This window comes from Labrus mixtus, chromosome 5 (assembly GCF_963584025.1).
Source record: "Labrus mixtus chromosome 5, fLabMix1.1, whole genome shotgun sequence".
NCBI lineage: Eukaryota > Metazoa > Chordata > Actinopteri > Labriformes > Labridae > Labrus > Labrus mixtus.
In genome coordinates this window covers 17,031,774-17,059,638 of record NC_083616.1, presented here as the reverse complement: position 1 = coordinate 17,059,638, position 27,865 = coordinate 17,031,774, and the positions used below count along the sequence as shown (strand labels likewise).

General features: G+C 39.3%; 1 protein-coding gene and 1 long non-coding RNA gene across 2 annotated transcripts; one reads left to right on the top strand and one right to left on the bottom strand.

The window, feature by feature from the left end:
• Positions 1-1,317: 1,317 nt before the first annotated feature.
• ppil2 (peptidylprolyl isomerase (cyclophilin)-like 2) lies at positions 1,318-27,600 on the bottom strand. The gene is made up of 20 exons (XM_061038255.1): positions 27,445-27,600; positions 27,222-27,271; positions 24,488-24,533; positions 24,160-24,222; positions 23,681-23,732; positions 23,179-23,230; positions 22,635-22,726; positions 21,886-21,975; positions 21,708-21,783; positions 21,400-21,560; positions 18,156-18,231; positions 16,999-17,105; positions 13,638-13,727; positions 10,989-11,022; positions 8,230-8,347; positions 7,135-7,191; positions 5,336-5,408; positions 4,329-4,391; positions 3,276-3,412; positions 1,318-1,600 (listed from the first exon to the last, which is right to left on the bottom strand). Exons 1-20 carry the CDS (start codon positions 27,474-27,476, stop codon positions 1,498-1,500), a joined length of 1,572 nt encoding a protein of 523 aa, XP_060894238.1. The 5' UTR covers positions 27,477-27,600; the 3' UTR covers positions 1,318-1,497.
• On the top strand, positions 7,122-18,694 carry LOC132974306 (uncharacterized). Its single transcript, XR_009673106.1, has 2 exons — positions 7,122-7,229; positions 18,504-18,694. It is a non-coding gene; the product is annotated as an uncharacterized LOC132974306 (long non-coding RNA).
• Positions 27,601-27,865: the final 265 nt, after the last annotated feature.

Genomic DNA, 27,865 nt, shown 5'->3' with positions numbered 1-27,865 from the left:
GTTCCAGAAGTAAAAATACCATTCATTTTCTCCATAGTGTATTTGATTAGTAGCCATAATATCAAAACCATCCAAGGTAGACTTACTACGAACTACCTGAGTGTGAAACGATGTAGGAGAAGAAGTTTTTTTTTTTTTTAAAGAAAAACAAGATTTATTCACAATATCAGGACAGAGAACTAGACTACCCATGACCACAGAGTGTCACAGCGACTTCTCTGATTGGTTGAGCTTGCTGGCAATGTTTACTGCCCCGTATGCAAACAGCTAGCTAGTCGGTTAGCTAAAACGTAATGTACTAAAACCCTTGTCATGAAGAACACAGCTCATTTGCATTTAAAGCTACAGACACAGAAACAGCCTGTTCTGAGCAGGGCTGAAACACAGGGGTTTATAGGCATGTTAAAATAAAGGATCAGAGTGGATTTCTGGCTAGAGACTTCACAGACATGTTTTGAGGGCCTCTGAGACTTATTTTAACCGGCTGAAAAGGAGGATAGTATGTGGCATTTAAAAATATTTCCTTTACCGTTTCATAAACAATGACTTTAAATAGTCTTCTGGCCAATCAGACAGTCAATAAGATTTTATATTATTAAAAGGCTCAATGTCTATTTATTTCAGACTTGAGTGTAAATCTAATAGGATAGTAATTTGCAACAATCTCACACCTTACTGCTAGCATCAGAAACAGCATAGAAAACAACAAAAGTGTATTGTCTTTCATGGATATTCATAGAAGCTGGAAAATTTAAGGGGTTTCAGGTAATTGCTCACATTGTATAGCTCAGGGATGTTCAAGGATGGCTACTTTTCTTCAGTGTTGGGGAAACAATCAAACACTGAAGTGCTCCTAGGAAATGCTTTTTTTTTTTAATGGCCAATTTAGACTTAAAGGGTTTTGGGAAAACAGAAAATATCAAACAGTTTCAAAAGGTTTAAGTTGGGTGAGGAGAGTGAGAGTGTGTCCTTAAATAACCAGCCCACCAGCGTGGACATAAAGTGACCGAACCCTGAGATTAATCTTTTATGTGCAGTCTCCTTGACTTTGTTACAATCTATAACTGGAGCTTTCTGTGGAGCGCCGTTCTGAATGATTATGGATACGTGATGCAGAAATCCATTTAAACCCCTGGGATTCAGGCCAAAGTAGCCGCATGTCGTCATCCTTTACCTTAGATATCCTGAAACCTCCATCAGTGACCACCACAGTCTGATGATAGGTGTTAACAAGCAGGGATCAGAGTAATGTGTCCTCTGGATAAATGCTGATATGTCTTTTGCTTCACTGGAAAATAATTCTCAATGTACATTGTGTTCAATTCAAAGTCAAAGTTTATTTGAAGTACAAAAAAAAGCCCCTTTTTTTAGAAGAAAAAAATTTAATTAATCGTTTCACAGGATGACAAAACATCTAAGATACAATAAAGACAAGAATTAATACAATATATGTTTGCCGGTAAAAACACAGACTGGTGACTGCTGAATGTGTTGTTGCTACCAGGAGCTGAAGTCTCCGAAGGTGGACTTGCCTTTGGACTTCTTAGCCGTTACTCCGCTGGTAGAAGGCTTGCTTTCATCTTCAGCAGCTGGACGTTTTCTGACGGAGAAAGATAAAAACATAATCCGCTATTTTGTTCACAGATGTGTGATCTTGTTTCTCTGTGAATTGCGGTGTTTGTTCGGATGTATTCTTCCTTTGTACTGTCTTGATGCTCTACTCTTTTCTCCAAAAATTACGTTTGCGTGTGCCGTTTATAATACAGCATACAGGCCTTTCAGGTTTCTTCTTCATTGCTGAAGTCTGGCTAAGTCATTCAAATATGTGTTCATCTTTTTTGTAGTGTGAAAGGCCGGGGGGTGTAGGTGGAAGACCTGAAGCTGATTCAAACAGGATGAGCAACAGTTATTAAAACCTTAACATGAACAGCTGCCGCTGCTTTGGGGTTTTTTCAACAACTGATTTCTCTGCATATATTTAAACAGATTGATTTTGGTAGTTGATTAAATGTAGCAAACAGTTAACAAAAAGAGTGACATCAGGGGAAATCTAGTGCTGTGAAGGTGCCATTAAAACCCTTTATGTGACATCACTGAAATAAAATGTCTTATTATGTTAAAAACTGTGATGCTGTCTACTCAAAATAATACAGGAGATATTTTCTCCAGTAACCAATGATTGTCATGAATATTTAAAATTCAATCAAGACTTTAAAGACAAAGCACGGTTTCACATAACTGTCATTAACATGCATAGCCTAGTCGCTTGTATTTTAACGAGTTAGTTTAATCAATAGATAATTGATCACTTGAAAATAAAAAAAACTATTCAAAGCACAGTAATTGTTACGATATACATGTTGTTGCAGAAAGCATCCTCCTGCAGACAAACCTAAAGGGATATTAAAAGCAGGTGCAATGCCAAACGTGCCTTTTACATTAAAGTGGAAGGACTGCTATTGCAGAACATTAATGATGACTCTGCATAAATCTAGCTGAATGAATGTTACAGGTAGAAGGAGGCAGGAGGATTTTCCAATTCTGAAGTGAAAATGTCATCAAAGAGACAAAATGAAGAGGCTATTGTCTGTTCAGTATGTACACCTTCACTTTGCTTAATGACTGTATTGTTCTGTTATTTTTATCAATGCTGCAGGAAACTACAATGTGTAAAGAGTTTTTTGAATTGTTTTTGAATTGTCCGAAGAATGTTAAAGAATTTTTTCTGAGGAGACAGAGACGATTTGAATAAAGACACAAAAACATTCTTTAATAAAAGAATGTCATAAAAACTCTGTGGCTAACACAACTTTAGATTCATGTACTTGACTCTCATGTTTCATGTCTTAATCATATTTGGGATTATACATTTCCTTCAATGCCAAAACTAATACATAAACATAAACATGTGAAATAAAGAGTTATCTCACACTAAAAACAAGACAACCCCAGACTCAGTGACAATATGTTCTGGATAATAAACCTAAATTATCCCCACGGGGAAACTGAGTAATCTTTTTCCATAATTGCCATTCTGCACTTTATGGTTCTACCCATCCTGTGCTGCTTTGTGACAATGATGTTTTATCACCCACTCATTGTTATTCTGTTTCTCAAGTGGCTTTGATCAGACAGGGAGAGGAAGTGTAAGGCAGATTGCGTGGGGGGGTCAGGTAAACATTTTAATAACATTCTGTCTTGAGAGTTGAACAAATGATCTAATCTGATGAATAGTACATCAGTATGCATGTGTGATTGTGTGTGTGTGTCCTTACGTTGTGGCAGGGTTGATATATTTCCCCACACCGGCCTTGAAGGTCTTGGGTGCCTCGTCCTCTTTCTTCACAGCGACATTGGTCAGCTGCTTCTCCTCCTCTTGCTTCTGCAGCTCCTTCTCTCTCTCTGCTGCGATCTGAGAAAACAAAAAAAAAAAAAAAAAAAAGAAGAGAAGATCATGTAACTCCACAGACATGGATACCAGATCAGAGGACACAGAGACACCAGACACCAGACACCACAATGACTTCATGCTCAGTGACTGTTACTCCCATGTTGACACTCTCTGTACACTCTGTATTTTAATTGCAGATGGGCCAACAGCTTCAGGTGTAAAAGAAAGCCTTTAATACTTAAAGTCAGTTGACATGTTGTTCAAGAGTTTGATGTGAAATAGTTCTGCAATATTCACATAAAGGCGATTCTTTTCTTGTGGTGTTTGCTCTGAACTCTACTTGATTATTTTGGATCTAAACTCAAACCCAGCCTTTAAAACTTTAATTACAGGCTAAACAGAGCAGTAAAAGAATCCTAATAAAGCTCAGCCAAGAGTTTAAGGGATGCTGGAGACATCTTGTGTACAGCTGTTACATTTTTATAAGTGTAAAAACTTACATATTAATTGATTCTAAATATACATAAAATAGAGGAGTAGCTTTTTGTGTGTGAAACTTAGAAACAAAATCAAACAGCTTGTGAAAAAGCACATCAGACAATAATTGATCATCAAATCAGAATACGTCTTAAAACATGTCTGTAGGTCTTCAGTAAATGATATTAAATCAGGCATGATAATACATCATTTTATCTGGAACTGTGTCCTCTGTCTCTTCATCTATAACATACAGCTACAGCAATCTAAAAGGAGCATGACACTACAGACGTTTTTCCCTACTTCTTTTGGTCACATCAAAAAGACTTTAAAAAACTAAAAGGTTTTTTGTTTTTATTTGTCAGCTTCTTTAACTGTATCGATTTTATCAAATTAATTTCACATGTTGTATCCTGAACCAGAAATGTTCACAAGTGAAAACAGACAGAGAAATACAAACCTGAGCGTCCGCCTCTTCATACGGGTCCACAAACACATCCGTACTTATGATCTTGATCTCCGACTGTAATTCAGAAAAAAAAAAGGAATGCAAAAAAAAAATCACTTAAAAAAATATTTGTGGTACATTTCTTTTCATGATTCGTAAATGATACCAATATTCATTTCAATCATCAAATACCAGTCTCTACATATTTTCCTTTTTCAAATAAAAGTTTCTACCTGCAGCTTGAAAAAAAAACAAAGAACAGAAATTTTATCAACAAACATGAGACGAAAATGAAGTCATGCTTTTTTTTTTTTTAACCTTTAAATACCAACGCTACATCTGCTAAGATTCAGGATCAATCGACAGAGACAACACTTCTAGCTTTTCAAAGACCAAAACGAGCGAGTCGATGGCATTTCTAAGTCATCTCTCACCGGTCCCCTTCTTCATTTCTCGTCTCAGCGGCTGACCTTTAGATGATCCATGTAAGGGTCAAAACAGCACTACGCCTGAGTCCTGCCCTCTTCAGCTCATATTCATGTTAGTCATCAAGGAACTTGAAATGATTTGGCACTTGAACTCTAATTTGTTCGTCGAGGGTGTCGGACAAATGTCAAGATAAGAAAAGAAAAAAAACCTATGGAGAGGTATTTGATAGATATTTTTTGATGCGAGGACAATAAATATTCAAGACATTCTAGATTCATGAGCCAGTCTTCATTCATTCATTCATTGTCTTATAAACATGATAGAAAATAATTTCTTAGAAAGATTCATTCAGCATAAAAACAAGATCTAATCGATCTCAATCAATGAGTCTTTTTTGTAAAGCGCCAAATCAATGACTTGACACCTTATCCTAAAGAATTGCATCCCTGATTCATAACAACTGTTATCTAAGAACACTTTATAAAAGCAGGCTAGTCATTGATTGCTAGACTTTTCACTTTTTTAAAAATGATTATTAACAGTGTAATAACAGCACATAAAATATGTGAATGAAACCATCAACAACTTACCTTCGGCTTGTCTGATTTGGGATCACTCTCCACATTCTCCATGGCTGTGAGTGTCTCAAATCCACCCACAATCCTACAAAAGAGAAAAAAAAACACAAAACATCTTTAATCTGCAAGACATGCAGGAGCCACGAGACCCGGCCTTCCTACACTACTCCCAGATCACTTTCATCTTGGTCACAGCAAAAATATATAATCAATATGTGTTTGATACATGTTCAATAAAGTCACTGCAAATGAAGCCATTTTTACCACTCAAAATGACAAAGAGAAGGTAGACTCATTCATGACAAGAAGAGGCGCTCCGAAGTTAGATCCAATCAAGTTTATATCCTGCGAAACCGTCCAGCAATAGAGGAAGTTGTGCAGTCCTCATTACTTCTCTCAGACAACAGTGAACATGATTCGCCGCTAAAAGTAAAGCTTTATAGCCTTTTTTTATGAGCACAAAAACACAACACAAAAAGAATCACAGAAGATGTAGAGTCTGTCAAACACTGAGGGCCAAAAGGCCACATTTGTTATTGGCTCCCCTGCTGAGGGGCGCTGTTAAAACGTGTGGCTCACACTTTGCTCTTTAAACTGAAACGTCTTCATCAAGCTGCTCCTGTGGGGGGGGGACCTCCTGGTTTCAGGTGTAGAGTGAAAAAACAAATAAGAACTTGTATATCCAATGGCTAGCGGGGCTGAACACGTGCTCTACGGTCACATGTTCAGTCTGACAGAGGAGATCCCACACTGTGTGACACACGCACTTTACTTTATCAGACGGAACCATTAATTATATGTTAAAGCCAAAGAAATTCACATTTCACACGATAAATAAGAGTTTGACAGATTCTTATTTCAAGCCTCGTTTTCATATTCAATATTGTAGAGATAGGACAGTGAAAAACGCATCAGTTCAGATTTGAACATGGGCTGTCCGCTTGGAGGAGCCTCCTTATGTAACCAACCACTAGGCTATTGGCTCCTGAACATTTTTTCCTGTTAAATAAAATACATTTAAATCAATACAGGTGGATTAGAACATGGAGTTACTTTAAATCCTAAAGTAATATCACAGCAGATTCTCCTCAAGCCTATTCTTGGAATAGAATTCAACGTGATGAAGCCACAGTTAAAGGACCTCACTGTGGCCACACCTGAGCATGCAGACTTCACATTATGTATAGATCTGGTAAAGTGGTCGTACATGGCCAGCCCCATTAAATGTGAAAAGACTGCAGTCTGAGAAGGATAAAAAAAAAAGAAAAAGGTAGACGTGAGGTGAAAGCAGAAGCTTTTAAAGTGTTGACCATGTGAAGAATCAGTCAGGTGAAAGCAGTCTGAATAATTTTAGACAACAGCCAGGACTTTCTAGAAAAACCGTCTTAGATCATACTCAGCTCAGGGGAGAGAGACAAAGAGACAAAGAGAGAGAGAGAGAGAGATTCAGCAGCTACTGAATTCTTTACTGCTGTCAGCCAGGAGTCAGACTGGAAGTCACAACACTGTTTGTACTGTCTGGACCTCCAAACAATGAAATATAAATTTAAAGAATAAAACCAGAGGGTGAGAAAGAGAGACAGCGAGAGAGAGAGAGGAGGAGACTATGAGGAAGAGGAAGAAGAGACAAAAAGGAGAAGAAGAGAAAAAAGAAAGCTCGGACACAACTGTTTGTGTAAATGACACTGATTGAGCAAGTCTCTGTCATGACTGTCAACTTTGGTAGCCTTCTGTCTCGGCGGCTACAGTGCACAAAACAAGCTAACCCAACCACAGTGGAGTCAATTTTAATATATATAGAGAAATATTACCTTCCAAACACTGAGTGCTTCCTGTCGAGGTAGGTGCACGACCTGAATGTGATGAAGCTGAGAGGAAGCAGAACACACAGTTAACAAAAACAGTAGTGTAAACATTAAAATACAAAACAATATCATGTGAAGAATATAGAGAAAGTAAAGTACAGTATTTTAAATAAGTATTACAACTGTGTTATTATATTATGATCTGAATTTAAAACCATAATAATCGATATAATCCTTTCTGAAACCATGTTCATCGTGTGCGGTAAGAGTTTTTTTTATTACATGGTTTGGAAGGACTAGAAACAAGTCTGCACTAAACTTTTGAGAATACAGTCCTTGAGGCCGGGAAGATGCTAAAGGTAAGGTAGCACTATGAATCTTATGGCGCTTACAGATTGCCACTCTGAGGTGGGATACTGACGGCACTGTTATGCCTGGCCTGTAATGTGTAACACACAGATGTATAATGATGGAACAGTTGTTACGCCACTGATCCGCCATTGGAGGTAGAAGCAATGGGAGGAAGACTTTGACGATGTGTAACGTTTGAGCTAGCGAGGTGGAACAGCGCTGTGTGTGTGTGTGTGTGTGTGTCTGAATGTGTGTGTATGTGAAGCTTCCACTGTGTGCTCACACGCCTAGCGTCTCTTGCTTCTGCAACGGCATAATGCAAAGTGAATTAACGCACTGAGACACCAATATCACACCCTTATGTCATCAATGTGTACGTACAAGCGCAGTATGACAGCAGGACTTTGTCAAATCTGTAAAGGGCTTTAGACAGCTGACTCTGGCTTTAGGCAAACAGGGGTGGTATTAGTAGACAGCATGCAAGTGACAGAGGATGGGCCTTTCACTTTACTTAAAAACAACATAAAAATCTTTGACCATAGTTTCAGTTATAAACAAATAAAAGTCAAATGTACAACTTTTTCTTTGAGGAAAAAATTAACAAATTAACTTGTTTATCAAATTCACTCCTGTGGGGCCTCAGCAAAGAATTCAAAGGAAAGTCAAAAACAAAAAGATGATTCTCTGCAGACTGACTTCCTAGCACAGAGCGATAGTTGAAAATGTAAGGCTGTTAAAATCATTTCTTACAACTGGGATTTGTTGGTGTTTGGACCAGAGTTTGCCATGCTGAGAACCCCGCGGCCTGTGTGGGACAGGTTGGGCCGAAACTCGTCCTTGAAAGGCTTTCCCCAGAAGGATTCCCCTCCTGGGATCAGAGAGAGAGAGAGAGAGAGAGAGAGAGAGAGAAGAGGGAAAAAAATGGGGAGAACATGTATCTTATAATTACTACAGGAAATCCATTTCAACATCTTCAAAACCATGGGAACTGTTGAATCAAGTTTTATGAACTAGTGAGAAATGTTTGTCCAGTGATGTCCACACCGATTCTTAGAAAGCAGCTTATTTCTCTTCCTATAAATAAGATCATTCTGTCTGCACATTGGACCAGAAATAGCTGACGGTTCACAGAGTTTACATTTCATGATTTTGCAACATCTTGGAATAAATGTATGTAAACAAAACTGAGTGAACTTTGGGCAGTAAAGCTGATAAGACTGGATTCATCATTGTTTAACCCTCCGCTCCGATATGCACAATTATATACTTTTACATAAATAACAATAACCCAATAAAAATAAAGTTTGTATGTAAACAACAAATTCATAGCTCAACTTGTACTTTATTTTGAAATACTGCATCATGAGAGAGACAGAAATAATGTATTTTCATTAGACATAATGCTCCCTTGAACATTGAGCCAAGTGAGCCTTCAGCTGTGAATCATTATTCAGACTGACTTCATCATTAAGAATCATCATGATGAGAATACAGGAATACACACTGCAGGACATTATTGGCGTCCCACAGGGGGGGGGGGGTTTGGGATCTGTCACCCTGAGGTGTGTTTAAGGGTTTTGCCAGCTGGTGTATGATGCAAAGCAAAGAACTATTCAGGGGCTTTTGTGCGGCAGTCAGCTTTGTGACATTTCTGCAAAATTGATCTCTTCCCCGACATTCTACCTAAGCACGACTTTGATCATACGTTAAAGGAGAGCGATAGAGGGGGATAAAAAGAGAAATGAACCGTCTCCAAAGGGTTAACCAATTCATCAAACTGCATTTCCTCTGCTTTAAGTTGAAAACACAGTAAAGCCTTGAACTTCTACCGATTGAAAAGGTTAAACATGAAAAGAGAGAAAGAGACATGAAAACATCTTTCATTGACTCTCAGCTGTGAAGCATCTCCACTAGTGAACACGTTACTTGGACATTTTTTTTAAATATGGGTTTAAGTGCTTCTGGTTTCTTATTAAGAAAAATTAAATATTAAATATTGATTTTCTGCCTTTTTTGTGCCTTTAGTGGAGAGATAGGACAGTGGATAGAGTAGGGAATGACATGCAGGAAAGGAGCCACAGGCTGGATTCGAACCTGGGCCACCCACTTGGAAGACTATAGCCTCCATAATGGGGCGCGCGCACTAACCACTGCGCCACCAGCGCCCCAGGTTTCTTATTTTTTAATATATGTCTAGGCTTTCTAAGAAAAATGTAAAAACATGTCTTTCACTAAAGCCTGGTTATGAAGGGTGTGGATCAACAAGGCTTAACTCAAGTTGGGGAAAGAATGAGCGCTACACTGAGCAGACTGCAGGATGTGACACTCTTTTCAATATATATGTGTGTGTGCAGGCAATGAACAACTAAAACAAAATTGGGTTTTTTTAAACTCTTGATTAATAAACTCCAAAAAAGTATCAAATCATGGTTCCACATCTTATTTTATCATCTCTACACCCAACAATAGATATGAGCATATATTCTGCATAAAATCAGATTTATTGTGGTGAGGAGAGAGAGAGAGAGAGAGAGAGCCGTAGAAGTTTGATGATGCTAGTTTGTTTAGAGTCACTGTGATTGGCTACTTACATGCTAGCTAACCCTGAGTGGTTGTTTGATTCAGGCTGGACGTGTTGTTACCTATTGTTCCTTTGAGTAGCAGAAAAAAACGATCACACTCATTTTTCTTGTGACCCAAAATAACCTCTGCAAGTTCATTACTCTATGCAAAGTAGTCAACATTCTAAATATACAGTAAACAACAACATGAATGGCAGTAGTCCTTTACTGCTGCTGTCTGTGGAGAGTTATTGTTCTTATTGATCATAGCAAATAACCAGACAATCACATTATAGACGGTTGAAACGACAGCCGAAATCAATCGTACAAAGCCAGTCAAAGATCTGCTCACGTCATCTGTTGACATGTTTTTCAGTCCAGGTGATGAGGAGAATTTTACCCACAGGTCGGGAATTCTGCACCTTCATAAATCTGTCACGGTGGACGCAGATTTGCGCAGGGCTCAGAGACGCCCGCAGACACAGACTCTTCGTGCTGCAGACACTGCGAGCAGCACAGACGACATTAAGGCAGGAAATTAACTGCGTGAGGCAGAGTAGTCAATTTCACTGAGCTGCCTCTTAAACTGGCTTTTGAAAAGAGGGGAATTACTCCAAATGCTGGTTGATTGGTTGTTCAGCACACCCCCATTCTATACCCTACACTCAGCCCTCTACCATTAGATCATCTCCCCATCTTTTCTGTTGTGTGTGTGTGTGTGTGTGTGTGTGTGTGTGTGTGTGTGTGTGTGTGTGTGTGTGTGTGTGTGTGTGTCTGGGTCTGCTGTGCTCCCATGAGCCTTTAAGGGGTATATTTAGAAACACTCTTGACTTGCATCTCGGGTTGCAAGAGGTATTTACTCAAAGCAACAAAAAGGAATTATAAATCATTGAACACAGATGGTATTATGTCATACTAAATGTGGTTTGAGTGCTGTCGTCATCTTACCTGTACCGGTGCCAGTGGGGTCCCCTCCTTGAATCTTGAAACAAAAAACACTCTGTTAGGTTTGGTTGACGTCAGCTGCTGCACATGAAAGCCAAAACCGGGTTTGTCCAGCGATTTGTCAAGAGCTGCTTCTTCTACATTACACTCCTTACATTCAAATAGGAAAATGTCTGATTGCTCTTAACCAGTCAAGCTGTGACCTTACAGTATTTACTTTAGTGTTTTATTTTCAACCCGGTGGGCATGTTCCTGTTAAGCACTAGCAGCCAGTGAATACGTTTACAGGACACAGGCCTCTATTGTTCCTTGTAAAGGCTCAACTTTCCTATTAATGTTTATATAGCTAAGGACTGCTCTGTGCATTTCTTTGGACGTCTTGTTTTAGCACACACTGGGGGATTCTGACTGCTGGTCCTGCTGTGGAGCAAAGTTGAGATGAATGGGTCTCTGTACTGTTTTTCTGTTAGAGGCAGTGAAGAGATGCGTTTAACATGCATGCGAGACCATAAGGTCATAAAAACAAACCCAATATTCTTATAGATGTGTGTTTAGAATTCTGTATGAAATCTTATCTGTTTAAACAAAACTCTAGACTCTAATTCTAACGGGCTCCAATAGAGCCAACCATATCTCTATCTCTCCTGATTAGGTATGCAGTTTTAAAAACAGCTTAAGCTGTGATCAGGACTCTGCGTCTCAGGGACTCGGCTGTATTATCTGTGTTTGTGCTGGACGCCGTCTTTGACAAACTTGTTGACCAGAAAGAATCCTGAGAATGCATTAATGCTCCCTGGTGAATAGAGATAGCAGAGTTGTAAAAGCAACAATGCTGCAAACTAATGTTAAAATGGTCCAGGTAGACTTGGCAGACGCAAACACCTGCGTCATAATTGTCTGAAACCGTTCGTCACTGTTTGAGCAGCTCGTTGGTGTTCTGAAAATTATTTTGAGTATCATTCCAGGATGTTCCGTTTAAGTCCTGACAAACTCCTTTAAGTGAAGTAAGGGCCACAGCTGTGATCCCATTAACACACGGTGTTAAGAAGTGTTTGTTGCTATGAAATTATTCTCTCCAAGGCCACCATCCTCTCCTTTTTCAGCTGTGATAAGTCGAAGAAGGTGTAAGAGGCTCAGTAATTATTTATAAACAATTCAGTGGCCACCCTCTGTGTGAAAACCACAGGATAGGATGAAAAAGGTAAGGGTCCTCTTGAGACCAGATGACCACTAAGAGCCACTTTAATTACGGGAGCGGCAGCTTTGAAAACACCTGGAGCAGCGGCTGATCAAAGACCTGTCTTTTGAAATTCTCAGTCTGAACCGAGAGGCTGCAGTTTGGGGAGGGAGTAGGAAACCAAAGCAGTGTTTGTTCATTCTGCATGAAAAGAAAATACATTATTTTTTTTAAAAAAGAGAGGTAACTGATAAGTAGATAAAGTTGTTATTAATCCATTGTTTTGACAAAAAAGATAAACCTTCATTAATCCAGTCATTTACATACATATAAAATTCATAAAGGTAGACGATTTTTTTTTTTGCGATGGTGACTATTATACCTTCAGGACTATAACTGACTGGTTTTAGCAATTTATACACTTTGAATTAACATCATGCTAGGGTCTCTAATGTCTCTAATCTTGTTCCATCTAATATCCTCTATCCAAGCACCAGTTCGTTTTCAGCAGAGAGGCAAAAGATAAGTTGGCTTATACCAGTGCTTCTCAAACTATGGGGCACACCCCCCCAGCACAAGAGCACCATTTAAATGGACAAAAGCACCGTAAAAATCTGGACTATAAGGCCCATTGGTATTTGTGTGTTGAGGGGTCTCCCAGAAGGAAAAAGGATTAAAGTGTCTTCCTGTGTGATTTCCACTGCATTTAGCCAAGTCCAAAACATGCTGTTTCTGTGCAGCTGTGTAGCTCTTTCAGGTGCAGTTTTAGTTCTGTTTTTCGCCATGTGGGGTTTGCACTCCTGCTAGCTAACAGTACTCAAGTTGAGCTCTCAGCCTACGGTGATAGTTGTGAAGTACAGACCCACAGCCTGCGAGCAGCGCTGCCCACCTCCCCATGTCACTGTTTGTCTTTAGTTGGGAGACTTTTCAATCAAACCAACACATCACCAGTTTGTTTCCTTAAGAGTTTACCACTGTCTTCTTCATATGAATGAATATGGTCTTATGAGGGAGAAAAGCTGTTAGGAAACTGGCATCGCCAGCCTGGCCCTGCGTCACTGATTATCTCAGTAAGTTTGGAGCAGGGATGGGCCACTTGCAATACACAACCACATCATTGGTCTGCACTTGAGCACATGACGCTGCATGTCTCATCATTTTAGAACTGGCATATTGGTTGTATATAGGACGCAGCACACTTTTTAGTAAAGAAAGGTAATAGAAGTGCGTCTTATTTAGCAGATTTTTACGGTAACAGACCTGAGATTGACCCTTGGTGAACCCATGAGTGAAACAGGATAGAATAGAAGATTAAGAATTTATTATAACAGAAAAGGTTCTTTTAAAAAAATAGGAACTTAATAAGTTTTGGTTATGAAGCCTGCTGTTGTGCATATGAGAAGACGCTAAAGTCATTTTAAGTTTGAAGGGTTTGTAATCACAGAAGAGCATGTCTGTTTGGTTGAAGTCCTTACCATGAAGTTTCGGATGGATCTGTGAAACGCCGTCCCGTCATAGTAGCCTTTTTTGCACAGACGGATGAAATTCTCTCCAGCTTTGGGAACCTGAAGGACAGTGCACGCTGACATTATTAAAAAAAAAAAAAAAAAGACATTCATATTTATTCATCACCTTATTATTTTCACAGTATTTAAATTCCCTGCCACTCTTCAGCTGCGCTGTCCAATAAAGGCAAAACGGCCCAAAATATAACTACAAGAGGAGGAACTATAGTGAGCCATTTCACTTCTTGTACAGAGCTGCCTTTAGGATGTTAGAAAGAAGTTGAGCTACACATGGAGATTATATTTTAACTTCCAGGTAGAGCTGACACGACTGCAGGTAGCTTTGCATTCACATAACCACACTGAGTCACACACTCTGTCTGACCTGCTTCAAAGTGTTTTTTCTATACACATTGCTGTGTGATGAAGAAGGGTTCATCTGTTGCCTCAGGCAGCCCATGTGCCCATACAGTAAGGAGCCAAGTTTGGTACTACAAAGCTGTTTGTTGATGTAAAAAAAAAAAAGGAAGCATCTGGATTTCTCATCTCGCTGAAGGTAAATCCTGGGTCATGAAAACAACTTTAAGGCATCTTGTGAATAATTAGAACAAACACTCACTGACAGTAACTCATTTTGACTGTCTGGCACTCTTTAAAATGAGCCAGTATGTGTCACCAATGAGGGAGGCGGGGGGGCTTAAGACGGTGCCGCTGGTAAGGTCTACCAGTGTCTGGAGGGACACTGTGTTGTGTGTTTGAGAAAGTGTCCGTGTGTGTGTGTTTGCGTGAGAAACTAACTTTTTCCCCTTGGCAACAATGATTGGTTGTTTCCAAGAATCACCAGATGCCTTTGAATGAAGCTATTTTTATTCATAGGCCTTTTCCTGCGTGACAGGTCTCTTCCAAGCTCGGCTGGTCTTATTTCCACATATGTCTCCATTTTGCTGTTGGGGTTCACTGCTCTGCCAGCTTTTTGCTTCTCTTATAATCCCAGATTTTCAAAGCACTCTGGTTCATATTGGCTTATTGTTTCTAACCACTAGACAAAAAAATGGATTGACCTTTGGCAGGTAAAATGGATTTTTCAATGGCAAAAAACACCAGAAAAATAATGTAATATTAAATTGTGTGTAACAACAGAAAATGGAACATTCATAAAAATGAAAGACAAATAAAGATATAAAAGCCTTTTCTTTGTCTGTTTTGAAGCTTTCTTCTTGAGTTTTTAAACCAGACGCTCTCACGTCAGAGATCACTATCTGTAACTTGAAGGCTTTTTCCACATCTTGACTCTGCCGCTGCCCTGTAATTGAGGTTAATTATGCTCGTCTGCATGCTTGCTGCTGTGTTGGTGTGTGTGAGTTAAGCCTACTGGGGAAAGTTTAAAATGCAATCAAATTCAGAAACATGCTCTGCTGCCTAAAATGGTCTGTTATCAGTGATGTCTGCATGGAAACAATGTTTGCTGACGCAGACAGAAAAAAAAACTTTGAATATATGCATGCTTACAAGCCCCCTCCCTTTTAAAAGTTATTCTCAGGCAACCAGACTTTAAAGTGAGACACAAAATAAGTGGAGTTATTTGATTGAAGTTTTACTCTTGAGGAATGTTAGTGAAATAAATGTCTGGTAAGTCACTTTAACTTCACAAGTAAACCTAATGAAGATTGAACCTAGAGTGATGACACTCCTCGTCCCATTAGTATTAGTATTAACCAGATAAAAAGTCTATATTCCTTGGAAAAATCCAATGCAGCATCCATCAAAAAGCAGTGGTTGATTCACTGAAACAGGTTAAGCTCCAAAAATGGAGAGTAAATCCAAAGAAAAGGATACAGATTTGACTTTTGGAGGAGGACAATCAATACTAGAGAAAGAGTTATTTTGATCCCTGTAAGAGTGTCGTCCGAAACCAGATCAGTTATTACATCTTATTGCCAATTATACAATCATGGACAACTAAACCAGGATCGTCAAGACTGCTACTTGAGTCTTGATATCAAAATGTTATTTAGAATCCATTAAGCCTGCCAGAATGATCTGCAATTAAAAAGTATTCTATTAACCTTCGTAGTAACTTTAGTTTAATAATTTGATTATTTTTTCAAAATCTAAACATAACCAAAAAATGTGTTTGTATTTGACTAATGAATGTCATCAGACATATTAACAGTGTAAATTTGTTCTATGTTATTTAGTTAATTAGTTTTTGGCTCTTTTCTTTCACTGCACATCGACTTGACTGAATTTACTAAATGTACATGAATATTCTTTTTAAACCTGTCCGAGTCAACTGATTTCATCCCAGTGAAGTCATCTACCAGATCCATCGTTCTTTTAAATATACCAAAGTTGTACGCTCCTCAATATCCTGTCATTTCATCTCAGTCATCTCTGTCCTCACACTGACAACTGAAATATCTCTAGCTGGGTCAGCAATGGGCATTTAACGGGGAGGTGGACTCTGGGTGTGTTTGACCCAAAGTGTATGTGACAGTGAAACAGCACTCATTAATTCATAAACAGCAGGCCACAAATAGAGCTGAAATCTTGTGTGAAATCCACTGGGGAGTAAGACTGGTAGGGGGGGGGGGGGGGGATGGGGGGGGATGTGGGGCGCACAGGGCAGGTTGTCTAACCGCTGCAACTTTCCCCTCATTATTCTGATTCGACAGTTCAGAAGCCAATAAAAACATAGCACATGAAGCGCCTGGTTACCGGGGCAAAAATACATTCCTGGAACTCCTGCTGTCTCTCTCGAGCCCAACACCTAACCTTTAAAAAAACAAAGCACACAAGACATTTCTGCTAAGATGTAAACCAGGCAACCTGCGGGACACACTCTGCAAGAGGCTGATTTCTGTGTTTTGAATGATTCACCTTGAATAGCATTTAACCAGCGGCTCAGGCCAAACCCACGTCACAACATAATTACTGCAGAACCCTGTGCCAGCAAATTAAATCAGCTAAGTCTGAGGTCAAAAACACCAGGCCTCATTTAAAAAACTTAGACTTTTTACAAGTCAGGTTGCTGATTTTAAGCATTGATCCGCAAATCCGCTCCAAGTCTCCAACTTTTCATTTTAAAACCTTTATCTCCTCTGACTTCTTTTAACACTTCCTGTCATGAAAATACAGATTTAATCCATGAATTCAAAGGAAATTTGATGATCATTTCCCCTACATTATTTATGTGGAAAATCTTAAAAAAAAAACACAAAGTGCTCAGTCAGTCACAAAAGAAAAACTGTGATTCTCTTACATGACTTCTCTCTCCTGTTATCTTTTGTCTTAAGTTAGTTTGTTTGTGTGTAAATATGCGTGTTGTTACCTTATCACAGTGCAGTTCCACATTCAGGACTCCCTTATTCGTGGTAAGACGGACGTAGCCTTTTTTCTTCACATACTGGTATCGCACAGTGTCATCCGCAATGGCATCTAGAACAGAACATTTTTTAATTGTTTGATAACTTTTTTTGATTTAGTCTGGTAAGTTAGTCGCTAACCATTTAGAAAAATAATCTTAAGATTTCATTGATAGTTTTTTTATATGATGCTGCTGCAGATAGGATTTCTGACAATCCTAAGAGTCTCTGCAGTGAGCTTTATTGATTTATCTACCGGTAAGTATTACTCTCATATAAACAATCTTGAATCAGCTAATTCTCATTCCACACACATGGGCTAAAGAGTTATAACCATTCAGACTTAACACTTTACAGGGAAGTGGTTTGGTTAAAAAAAAAAAAAAAAAGACAGAAAGGGGTGACGAATGACCATCGGTAATTCCAAAAGCCCAACTTTACACCCAATAATGACAACCCAAGTATATATTTAATTCAATGTCATAGAGGAGAAAGTTTAGCAGATCATTTTCACATTAAGGAAGCTGTAATTTAAGAATATTTATGTTCTTCTACAGCTTAAACCGTTTAATCATAGTCAAAGTATTCAGGGTGTTGTGTCAGTGAAAAAGAGTTGATACAAACATCATTCATCCTTGCAGCTGTAGTACCAATCCTTACACAGTTCAATATTATAACCTAACACTTTCTATTTAGGATTAAACATTGGGTCTACAACATGTCTCAGTATTCAGTGATTTAAACTAAAGACACAGAACCATAAAAGTAAACAGCCTAACACTCTTCTTCAGAAACCTGAACTGGGTCACTAAATCCAAACATCGTCCTCCTCTTCTGAAGTATACTGAACCTACTATGCAGTTGCATAACAGAAAATCTCTCTCATGATGCAGCTCAGAGACTGACAGGAGACGAACACACAGTCAAACAGAGCAGCTCCCACTTGCAGCAACGTTCGACTGTGTGTGTGAGATCGCAAAGCTGCAAAAAGAGCAGGCATGACTACTAGCCTAGTCTTCTGTGGATATAAATCAAGATTAAAGCTACATGAGAAAGATGCGCTGAAGGTTTCTGTCTGCTGGGACTTAGAAGAGGGCTTTATTTGTGTGAGGTGTTCACTTGCCTGCTTCGTGTGTTGTGGCAGGAGTCATCGCTGTGGATGTGAAGGAGGCAGATACTCTGCCTGTCGAGTAGTGGGCCTAGGGGGAAAAAACAAACAACAAAAAACTGCTTTTAAGATATGTTGTTTTCAGCATATATTCTCTTCTACGACTACAGCACCTTGAACAGTTAGAAGTTTAATGATCTACTCAAGGCACCTCCCTCACACCCAGCTGCCCACATGCCATTTGTCTAGTACAGAGGTTGGCAACTGGTCGCCCCCGGGCCAAAGCTAGCCTGCCAGCAATAATATCTGGCCTGGAAGACTATTTTGATTGTGAGTGGTTTTTTAAAATTATTTTCTTAACAGCAACACCGTGACTATCAGTGACGCCAAGGATCAGGACGTGAGCAGAGCTGTAGACACTAGACAGCCGTCATGGCAGCAATGGTCATCATCAGACTCACCTCATCTTGGTCCAGTACATGCTGGACCTAAGTCCTCCACTCCATAAGCAAAGTCAACATGAACTAAGCAAGACAATAAAAACCTCTTGACTACCTGTTTATGTACTGAATGTATTTAACATCTGCACAGTGTGCTTGCAATCAACCGAAAATTCACTTGAATCTTTGGAACGGAACTGGACCTTTTTAATGTGACTGAATGCATTTAAATCTGCTTCAACGTAGGTCAGTGTTTTTGACATCCTAGAACTTTTTCTTGAGTTTTATGTCTCAAATATGTAATTGGGTTTCTGCCCTTCTTGGCCAGGACATTCTTGAAAAGGATCTTTGGACAATTAAGACTCCAAGTTGAAGTTAATATAAAAAAATCAGAAAATAAAAACTAAAGTCACCAAGGGGGGTTCAGGGGATGATAGGGATCATACAGAGGACGGGATGAAATATCTTTGATTAAATGTGTTTGAACGATCGGGGAAAAGCTACAAAGAGAAAACGGATGACGGGGTTAAACACTCCAGTATGCCTTGGGTTTGCCCCGGGATTTCCACCCTGTTGGAATAGCCCAGAAACCCTCCAAAGCAAAGCACCCTTATCAAATGCCTGAACCACCTCAGCTGGCTTTTTTGTACACAGAGCTCAGTCAGGATGCCTGACCTCCTTTCCCATCTTTAAGGCTTGAGCCAAGCTACCCAATGGAGGAAACTCACTAAGGCCACGTTTATCCACGGTATTTGTCTTTAGCACACTACCCAAATGTCCTGAGCAAAGGTGCGGGCTGGACAGGATCAACTTTAAAATCAAAAAACTTTGCCTTTCAACTGAGACTGACTGAGGCTTCCCACATGGAAGATTTGCTGCTTTTCTTGGTTGTATATTACGACGGACAGACCATCCTTGGGTTTAGACTACACTCAGTCACTCAGGTTGAAAGATAGATAAATTGATAAAAAAATATGTATTTTCTTGCGGCCTGAATCCATCCCCTTTGTCAAATGTACTGGAAATCAGTATGTGCTATATACGCCTGGCAGGTTTTCTGCTCAGATGCACTTCAACAGGACAGACACTTTCTCATTAAAAACAGCCTGAAGCTTCATCCTCCAGTGGAAGAATAATCGCGCCACTCAGCCCACACCTCTTTCAAGCCGCACACTTGGCTGGTCCCCCTCGCTAAGTGGTGCATCGAGTGCAAACCAGCTTAATGACAGCCTCTGAAGCTTCTGTGTGATTAAGAGCACAACATCCCCAGCCCTGAGAGATTTATAACATCTCATAATCATTGGTCACTTAAGATGCTTGGAGGTTCTTCGAGGCTAAATTATAGTAGAACACATTTGCTGCATAGTAATACACAAAATCCAAATATATCCCCAACAATGGAGCGGGATTGGAGGAGTTATTTAAGTCAATAGAATCATTTCTCAGGATGATAAAAGAGGAGACGCGAAAAGGGATTTCAAAAGTCTACTCCTCGGTCCTGGTTTAGGATTCTTCTGCTCTAGTTCTTGTGAAGGCGCATGAAAGCGCAGACTTCACCTTGTATGCTCCGTCTGACCTATATTCCCTGTTCTCTCAGATGCTGTCACAGCATCACATCGACTGTGAACTTCAGCAGAGAGCAACCAAGGAAAAGCGTGGAAGTAAAAAAAAAAAAACAGACGTGGCATAGCATCAAAGGAAAGAAAAAGAGTGTGGATGCTGTTTAAATTGAATCAGACCCCCCCCCCCCCCCCCCAGTCATTCAAGGACACAGTGGTGGTAACGTGGCCGCAGCTGACCTTTTTTGTTACATTTCTTTGTGTTGATTCCCACACAGTTAAAGCTGACTTATAATATATTAAAAGCTGATCTGTAGAAACATAACAAGTATCAAAAAGGTCTTTAAATGAAGAATATAAACCTGGTACAGTTTATCATAGTTTAATTTTTAACTCATATTATAGACCCTGACATTTTCTTACTGATATGACTAGGTCCTTTTATATCTCATTTGATATCTGTAGTGTTATATTATTCATCTTTCTCTCAGAGCACTTCAGATCTTCTTTGTTCTGCTTCTGGATGTTGTTTGTCTCGTTGCCCACAGCACTGTCAGTGTATGACTGTGTATTTAGCTCCCTCCAGTGTACAGAATAAAAATGACACCTGCTGTCACAATTATTAATGACGTTTTATAAAAAATCTTTGAATAATGTATTGATTTATTTGACTTATGAAGTCTACAGTTACACTTCATGGCTTTATCATAACATTGGAAATGTTCTATGTGGTGGATTTTTCCTCCATTTTTATGATTAGCTAAGAAGCCTGAAGACTTAAAGCTTTAGAAGGACCCAGTAAGTTGACCTTGAGTTGGCACTTGTTCCTCAAAAGACTGATGCCACTTTCAAATTCCCCTTTTAGTTGAATGTTCCATGAGGTCAAGGGTAAGCCTCCTAAATAAAAAAAAAAAAGGAACTGGTTTCTCAAGTCAGCAAGCAGAGAAGCAAACGTGGTAACAGTTCATGGCGTAGCACAGTGAAAGAAAAATGATATCCAGTCAAAAAAGTGTTCTGATGAGAAGAAAGTTGTTTTGTTACTTTTGGGGGCAGAGCTAATGAAAAAAAGAAAGGGACAGCAAGGACAAACAATATATTTTGCTTAAAATAACTTTGATTAGCCAAAAAGAATATTAGTCATAAAAGATCAGTGTCTTTTTTTCCACCATTCCTTTTTTTCCCCGTTTCATGTCCCTTTTACATTCTCTTTCAAGCCAATCAAGTTCAGAGTACTTGTACCATCCTAGTGAGTGTACTCACAGCGTTTAATTTGTCTGTCTTCTTGGCCACTGGTTCCTTCATGGTGGAAGCTAGGAGCTGATCCCCCTTGTAATCTTTGTACAGTTCAGCTAATGTCTCCCTGGTCTCCAGATTGGTACTCTTCAGGTGGTACGCTGGGTCCTGTTTGGCCTTTTCCTCATCTGAACAGAGCCAGGGAAATACAGAGCAAGGAGCAGGAAGTGGTTTAACCTTTGTTTTAGAAGAAGGAAGAACTCCTAGACTAGCACCCGAGTAGAATGAAACACAAAGCATACTCTATGGCAAAAAAAATCACTCATTGAACTCACCTGGATCCAACACTTTCAGGTTGTTCTTTACATGGAAGAAGTTGGAAACATTGAATTTATCCAGGTTTGTGGGGTCCTACAAAGACAAAAACATATACGTGTTCACACAGATTCAGGGTAAACTTTCCCTAAATACAATGTTACAACTTTGACAAACTGAAGCAAAGCAAAACCCCACCTGAAGTGTTATGATGTCCTTTCTGGCGAAGGGCTCATCAGTCAGCAGATCTTTGAAACTTTTGGTCTTGATGTTGAGTTCCTCAACAGCCTGGGTGTAAAAAGAAATACTTAAGAAAACAAATGGGGCATAGATGATCTAGCTGTTAGGTTTTGCCCCCTGTACAGAGGCTATAATCCTACAAGCGGGCGGCCCAGGTTCCAGTCTGACCTGCGGCTCCTTTCACTCCTCATTCCCCCCTCCTCTCTCTCTCCTGATTTCCTACACTATCCACTGTCCTGGCCAAATAAAGGCAAAAGCCCAAAAAATATTCTTAAAAAAAAAAAGCATCTCTTGGGACACAGTAAGGTCAATTATTCAGACATGTTATGTTTCATTTTCAAATATTCTGATTTCTATTTCTGCTTGTTTTTTTCTAATTCAATAATTATGAAAGACAGCCTTAAAAAAGAACTGTATCTAATTTGTCAATTTAATTCGGTTTCATTTGTATAATCAAAAGAGCTCGTCGCGAACAGCTTGAAATTCTCCATTTGTTTTGAAAACAGTACATGTTGTGTAAAACTAATTTGATGTGAAGTATGGCAGCATCTTGTGAAACCATGTGGGCTGAGTATCTGAGTCGTATCACCCGAATCTAAATCAGTAACATCTGTTGTGTGTGTGTGTGTGTGTTTGGGTGTGTAATTTTAGACATCGATCTGTTCCACAAAAGTTTCTGTGTGAGGAAAGCGTTTGAGTTCACCCACCTCATAAGAAAACACGTTGCCTGTGACCTTGTTGGTAACAATGTGGGAATTATTTGTGAAGACGTTGTACAGAACTGGGCAGTGATACTTTCCTGGAACAAAATGAAAAGAGGAAAAAAAAAAAATCAGAAGCAAAAGACCAGCAGACTATTTCTCCTCTGACATCCACAGGCTCAGACCTCATCTCCTCCAGAAGTCAAGGAGTTGCTCATGTAATGTGCTCCCTGCTGAATTATATCATCTCTCCCACATTTCCCTCCTCCACTTGCTTTAATTTGCTCTTATCCCCTTCCCCAAAATTACCCTCTGACACTCTGTAAGTCCCATTTTCTCTTTCAAGCTGCTCTCTCACACAGAGGTGCAGTAAGATGTGTGTTAGCTTGACCTTTTCTTCCCTAACTACCGGCTGATTTTAGCGATTAGAAACAGAAAATGGAACTTGTTCAGCTCAAATGGCATAAGCAACCTTTTTGTTTTACCCCCATTTTCTACACATCTGCATTAAGATTAAAGTACAGTAAAGGCATGCAATGGGCATATTTACCATCGTTGTTCTTGACAAAGTTGAGCTTGATGAGGGACTTTGCTTCCAGTTTCTGTGGGGAAAAAAGAAAACCTGTGGTGTTAGTTTACAATCTTAAATATTTTTAAAATACACTGGAGCTGATGTTTTTGGAAGGTTTTAAGCTCAGCTGTTCAATAAGTAACACATCACAACCTGTATATGACTAACTAAATGCAGAATAAATAAATCAAGTTCCTCACTGTCTACTTTGAGGAACGACTCAGTCAAAATAGTACATACCGTCCTGTCAAAGAAAATGAACTGCCATTGAGTTTTGGTAGCTAAAGTCAAGTAAAAAATAATGTGTCAATCCAAATTTTAAATCTGTATAGTAAGGCTGCGAGTTTTGGTCACTGAACAATAAATATACTAATCTAAAATGAATCATGCAGGTTAATCTACAGTAGTCAGTGTATTTATAGAGGGGGGCAGTCTGTTGATGAAAAGGATGTTGGCTGATTTATTGGTCTTGTTTTCGTACCTCTCCAGAGGCGGGGTTGGTCCCATACTTCTTAATCCACGGGACGATGCTCCTGAAACACAAGGTATGTGTTTATAATATATGTGTCATAAGCTTGAAGGATGCTGCTAGAAGCATGTGTTGTGTCTAACTGTTTGGAACAGCTACAACAACTAATAGTCCCAACCTAACACCGTATAAAAAATGGCAATTTATTAATTTATAACAAGTGTATGACCCTGAAGCATACATGGCCACCATGTTTCTACTTCATATGACATCAAGTCTGTCTACTCAATAAGTCCTGTACTAAAAATGTCTCAGACATTCCAAGTTGTTCTTCAAACTTCAGAGAATACACAAGTAAAATGTCCTGTTGTTTCAATTAGCAAATAAAAAGATCATTTTGACGAATACGATTGTGACCATTTTAATATATTATTTTCTGGTATCATCAATTTTAATTTATTTGATCTTTGAATTGAGCATTTTCTACTTACAGCAGGTCAAAGACGACTCCCTCCTCAGTGCAGACCGGATACTCAAACGGTTGAAGGGACAAGCTGAATTTTTGGAGGAAAAGGTTGAGTCAAAATGACACAAATGATTTATTACTTACAATTATACCAGACAAACCCATGTCCCGCTAGATTGTCGTAAATAAGATAAAATATTTTCCCCAGCCATGCAATATAATACTGAAAAGTATCCTCCACTGCTGGTGGATAAGCATGGCCAAAGTTTAGCTGTGCTCTAAAAGAAACTCACTGAGCTATGAGACAGAATTGATGAACTTCTCCTGGGGTTGATAAAAAGGATTCTTCTTACCTGCAGTGATCAAATGGAAGCCGTCGGAAGTTTGACTTAGGGATCTCTGAAATGTAAAAACATGGAGCAACATTTAATATGATGAAACATCATAAATTACTTGTATTGAAATATATCCACTGGACTAGTAAAGACTGTTTAGAAACTGAGTATCAGTACACATTGTGGTTTCTGTATACAAAATCATGTTTATGTGTTTAGTCTATAATATCATTTATAATTGTACCCTTTAGACCCGTAAAAGAAATTTAAATAAAACCTGAAAGGACGGTATTCGAATTAAATGGCCACAACTGCTATACATATGACAAAGCTTGCAAAGCGTAGCCACAAGGACAAAGTAGAGGGAATGTTCATTTCTGGAAATTCACGACCTGCATGGGAGGGTGTGAAATCTATAATGGGGATACAATCTAAGAAATGTACAATCTCCCTTGATGACAAGCTTGATGTTGAACTGTCTAATGAACTGAACTTTTTATTTTTTTTATTTTTAAACTTCAGTAAGGAACAGTCAACTTTTAAAAATGTTTCCTCAGGGCAGGCCAGCATCGATGTTGATGAGGGCATGGTCCTGAGACTCTTCCGTAGCATCCTTCCTTCCTTGTTTATGGAAAGATTCCATAATTGTACCTGTGCCCAAAAATCCTTTTCCTAAGGCACTCAATGACTTTAGACCTATAGCGCTTAATTCTCTTGTAATGAAGTCATTTGAGAAAATTGTAAAGGACTCACTTTTAAAAGCTGTGGAAGCAAATTTAGATCCATTCCAATTTGCATATAGGTCAGGCAGGGGTGTTGAGGACGCAATGGGCACTTTGTTAAACACAGTCCTGACACACCTTGAGGGGGCTAAGACCCTCACACGCTTAGTTTTTATTGATTTATCCTCAGCGTTTAATTGCATACAACCACACATCTTAGCAGATAGTCAAGTCCATCCACAACATTGACAGTGGTCTGATATGCTGGCTGATGGAACTTTTAACAAGAAGGTCACAGCGTGTGAGAGCAAATGGCATCGTATCAGATGTTCTTTATTCCTCTACTGGATCACCCCAGGGATGTGTCCTTTCTCCCCTTTTATTTGTATTATACACAAATGAGTGTCAAAGCAGACATGAGAACCGGCACATCATCAAGTTTGCAGATGACTCGGTGATCGTTTCCCTCCTGAGCACTGATGAACCAGATCACGGTCCAGTCGTGAGTGAATTCACAGACTGGTGCAGGTTATCCTTCCTGGACATTAATGTCCTAAAGACTAAAGAAATGACAGTGGATTTCAGGAAAAATCCTTCTGTCATTTCCCCTGTTTTTATTAACAACCAGGCTGTTGAGGTGGTGCACCAATACAAGTACCTGGGGACCATCATCGATGACAAACTCACCTTCAAACTGCTTCAAACTGAAGCTGTCTGCAAAAAAGCTCATCAGCGTGTGCACTTTCTGAGGAAGCTTAGGAATTTTAATGTTGACAGCACTTTTATGAAGATGTTTTATTCCTGTTTCATTGAATCAGTTTTAACATTCTGCATGGTGACCTGGTACTCAGCGTCAAAAACCGCAACAAAATGCAGAGCATTGTTAAACTGTGTGTCAGAATCACAGGATCGTCCCTTTCTGACTTTTATCATTTATAAAGAACAAAGTGTCTTCAGAAAGCACAGTCAATCTTGGCAGATCAAAGTCATCCTTTGTCCAAGGATTTTAAGTTGCTGCCGTCAGGCCGCAGATTCAGCCTGCCAGCATGCAGGACGAAGAGGATGAGAAACTCATTTGTTCCTGCTGCCATCACCTTTTTAAACTACTAACTGTGTTGCCTCTGCTTCCATCTGTCTCTTAACTATTGTGTTTATTTACTGTCCATTCTATGTTGCTTGCTGATTGCGGGCTTTATGTGTAAATGGTAAATGGACTTGAGTTTATATAGCGCTTTTCTAGTCTTCCGACTACTCAAAGCGCTTTTACACCACATGTCACACCCACCCATTCACACACTGATGGTAGTGGTCGCTATGTATATCATCCATCAGAAGTAACTAATGCCGTTCATACACCGCCACCGAAGCAGCGGGAGCAATAAGTCTCTTGCCCAAGGACACATCGGACATGTTGCCCAGTTGGGGATCGAAACCTCGACCTTCCGGTTGAGAGGCGACGACTCTACCAACTGAGCCACAGCCGCCCGTGTGTATGTGTTTTGCTGCTGACTGCAAGACAAATTGCCCTCTCGCAGGGATAATAAAGACAACCTTGAACCTCGAAAAAAAGGAGGGAGACCTGATTAGACATTTGTTTGGTACAACAAGTCACAAGTCAAAAAGTTAAGACCCGGGCCCCCTGGTCTGAGAGAATAGTCCTGCTATGAATTCTGCCTAAAGATCATATTTTATTGAGAATATTTGATTCAAAAGTATAGTCATTTCGGGACCTGTAGATAATGTAATGTTTAAATGTTTACAGTTAAAAACTACTCACTGATAATAATTGGAAACACACAATAAAAATAACATGAAAAGACAAACGTCGCATTATTAAATAAAGTCATCAAACAGTCACTGTAACAACTTTAATTAAGGACGGGGAAGTTTGTTATATTCGTGTGAGCTACTTAATACAGTCTTAAGAGTATTTAAACTGCGTAATGAGTTTATATTCATACACAAATATACTCTGTAACTTTTGTTTACAGCAGGTTGGGAACATTAGACAAATGGAAATCTGAACTCACCTGGTCGCTTCCCTCCATAAAAGTGTGTGTACTCTGTACAAGTGATGTACCTGTAGGTGGAATAATACCTCATATGAAAATGAACTCTGAAGTAATTCCAGATTTAAGGTTTTATATGAATTAGCTGGCTGGCTTCGTAGGTAAACATTAGCTAATTTAGCTTAGCATAGAACAGCCACAATAACAAACACAGTTTATTGTTCGGGATAACTTTGATACTCACATTTTGTCTTTTTGGTGCTGCCGCTTCCCCATTTTGAATTTTCAAGTTGGATCGAACGATTATCAGCGAAAGAACAAAAAACTTTACCAACAAAACACAACACAGCCTGTTCGCATCAGTTTACGCATTTAGTGACTTCCTGTTTGATTTTGTTCTTCTACTTCTTCTTCTACCAATAGAATTCCGGCAGTCTGTACACTTGTGCTGCCCTCCGCAGGAAGAGTTTGTAGTCTAGCTTATGTTTTTTAGGTACAGGTCAGTTGAATGAGGACATTTGTTTATAGCTCTGTTAATAGGTTGTAACTATTGGAAAAATATAAATTTTAAAGATAAAGAAGAACAACCCAGATAATGTGTACGTCGATGTCGTGTTTAACACTCACAACAACCGTACTCTACCGCCCCCTATGGGTCAGAAAAA

Excerpts from the sequence above, each read along its gene's own strand:
- ppil2 (XM_061038255.1), bottom strand. The coding sequence starts at position 27,476 with ATGGGGAAGCGGCAGCACCAAAAAGACAAAAT. Across the intron at positions 27,272-27,444 it reads CAGCACCAAAAAGACAAAAT|GTACATCACTTGTACAGAGT; the intron begins GTGAGTATCAAA and ends TTCCACCTACAG. Across the intron at positions 4,392-5,335 it reads CCAAATCAGACAAGCCGAAG|TCGGAGATCAAGATCATAAG; the intron begins GTAAGTTGTTGA and ends TCTGAATTACAG.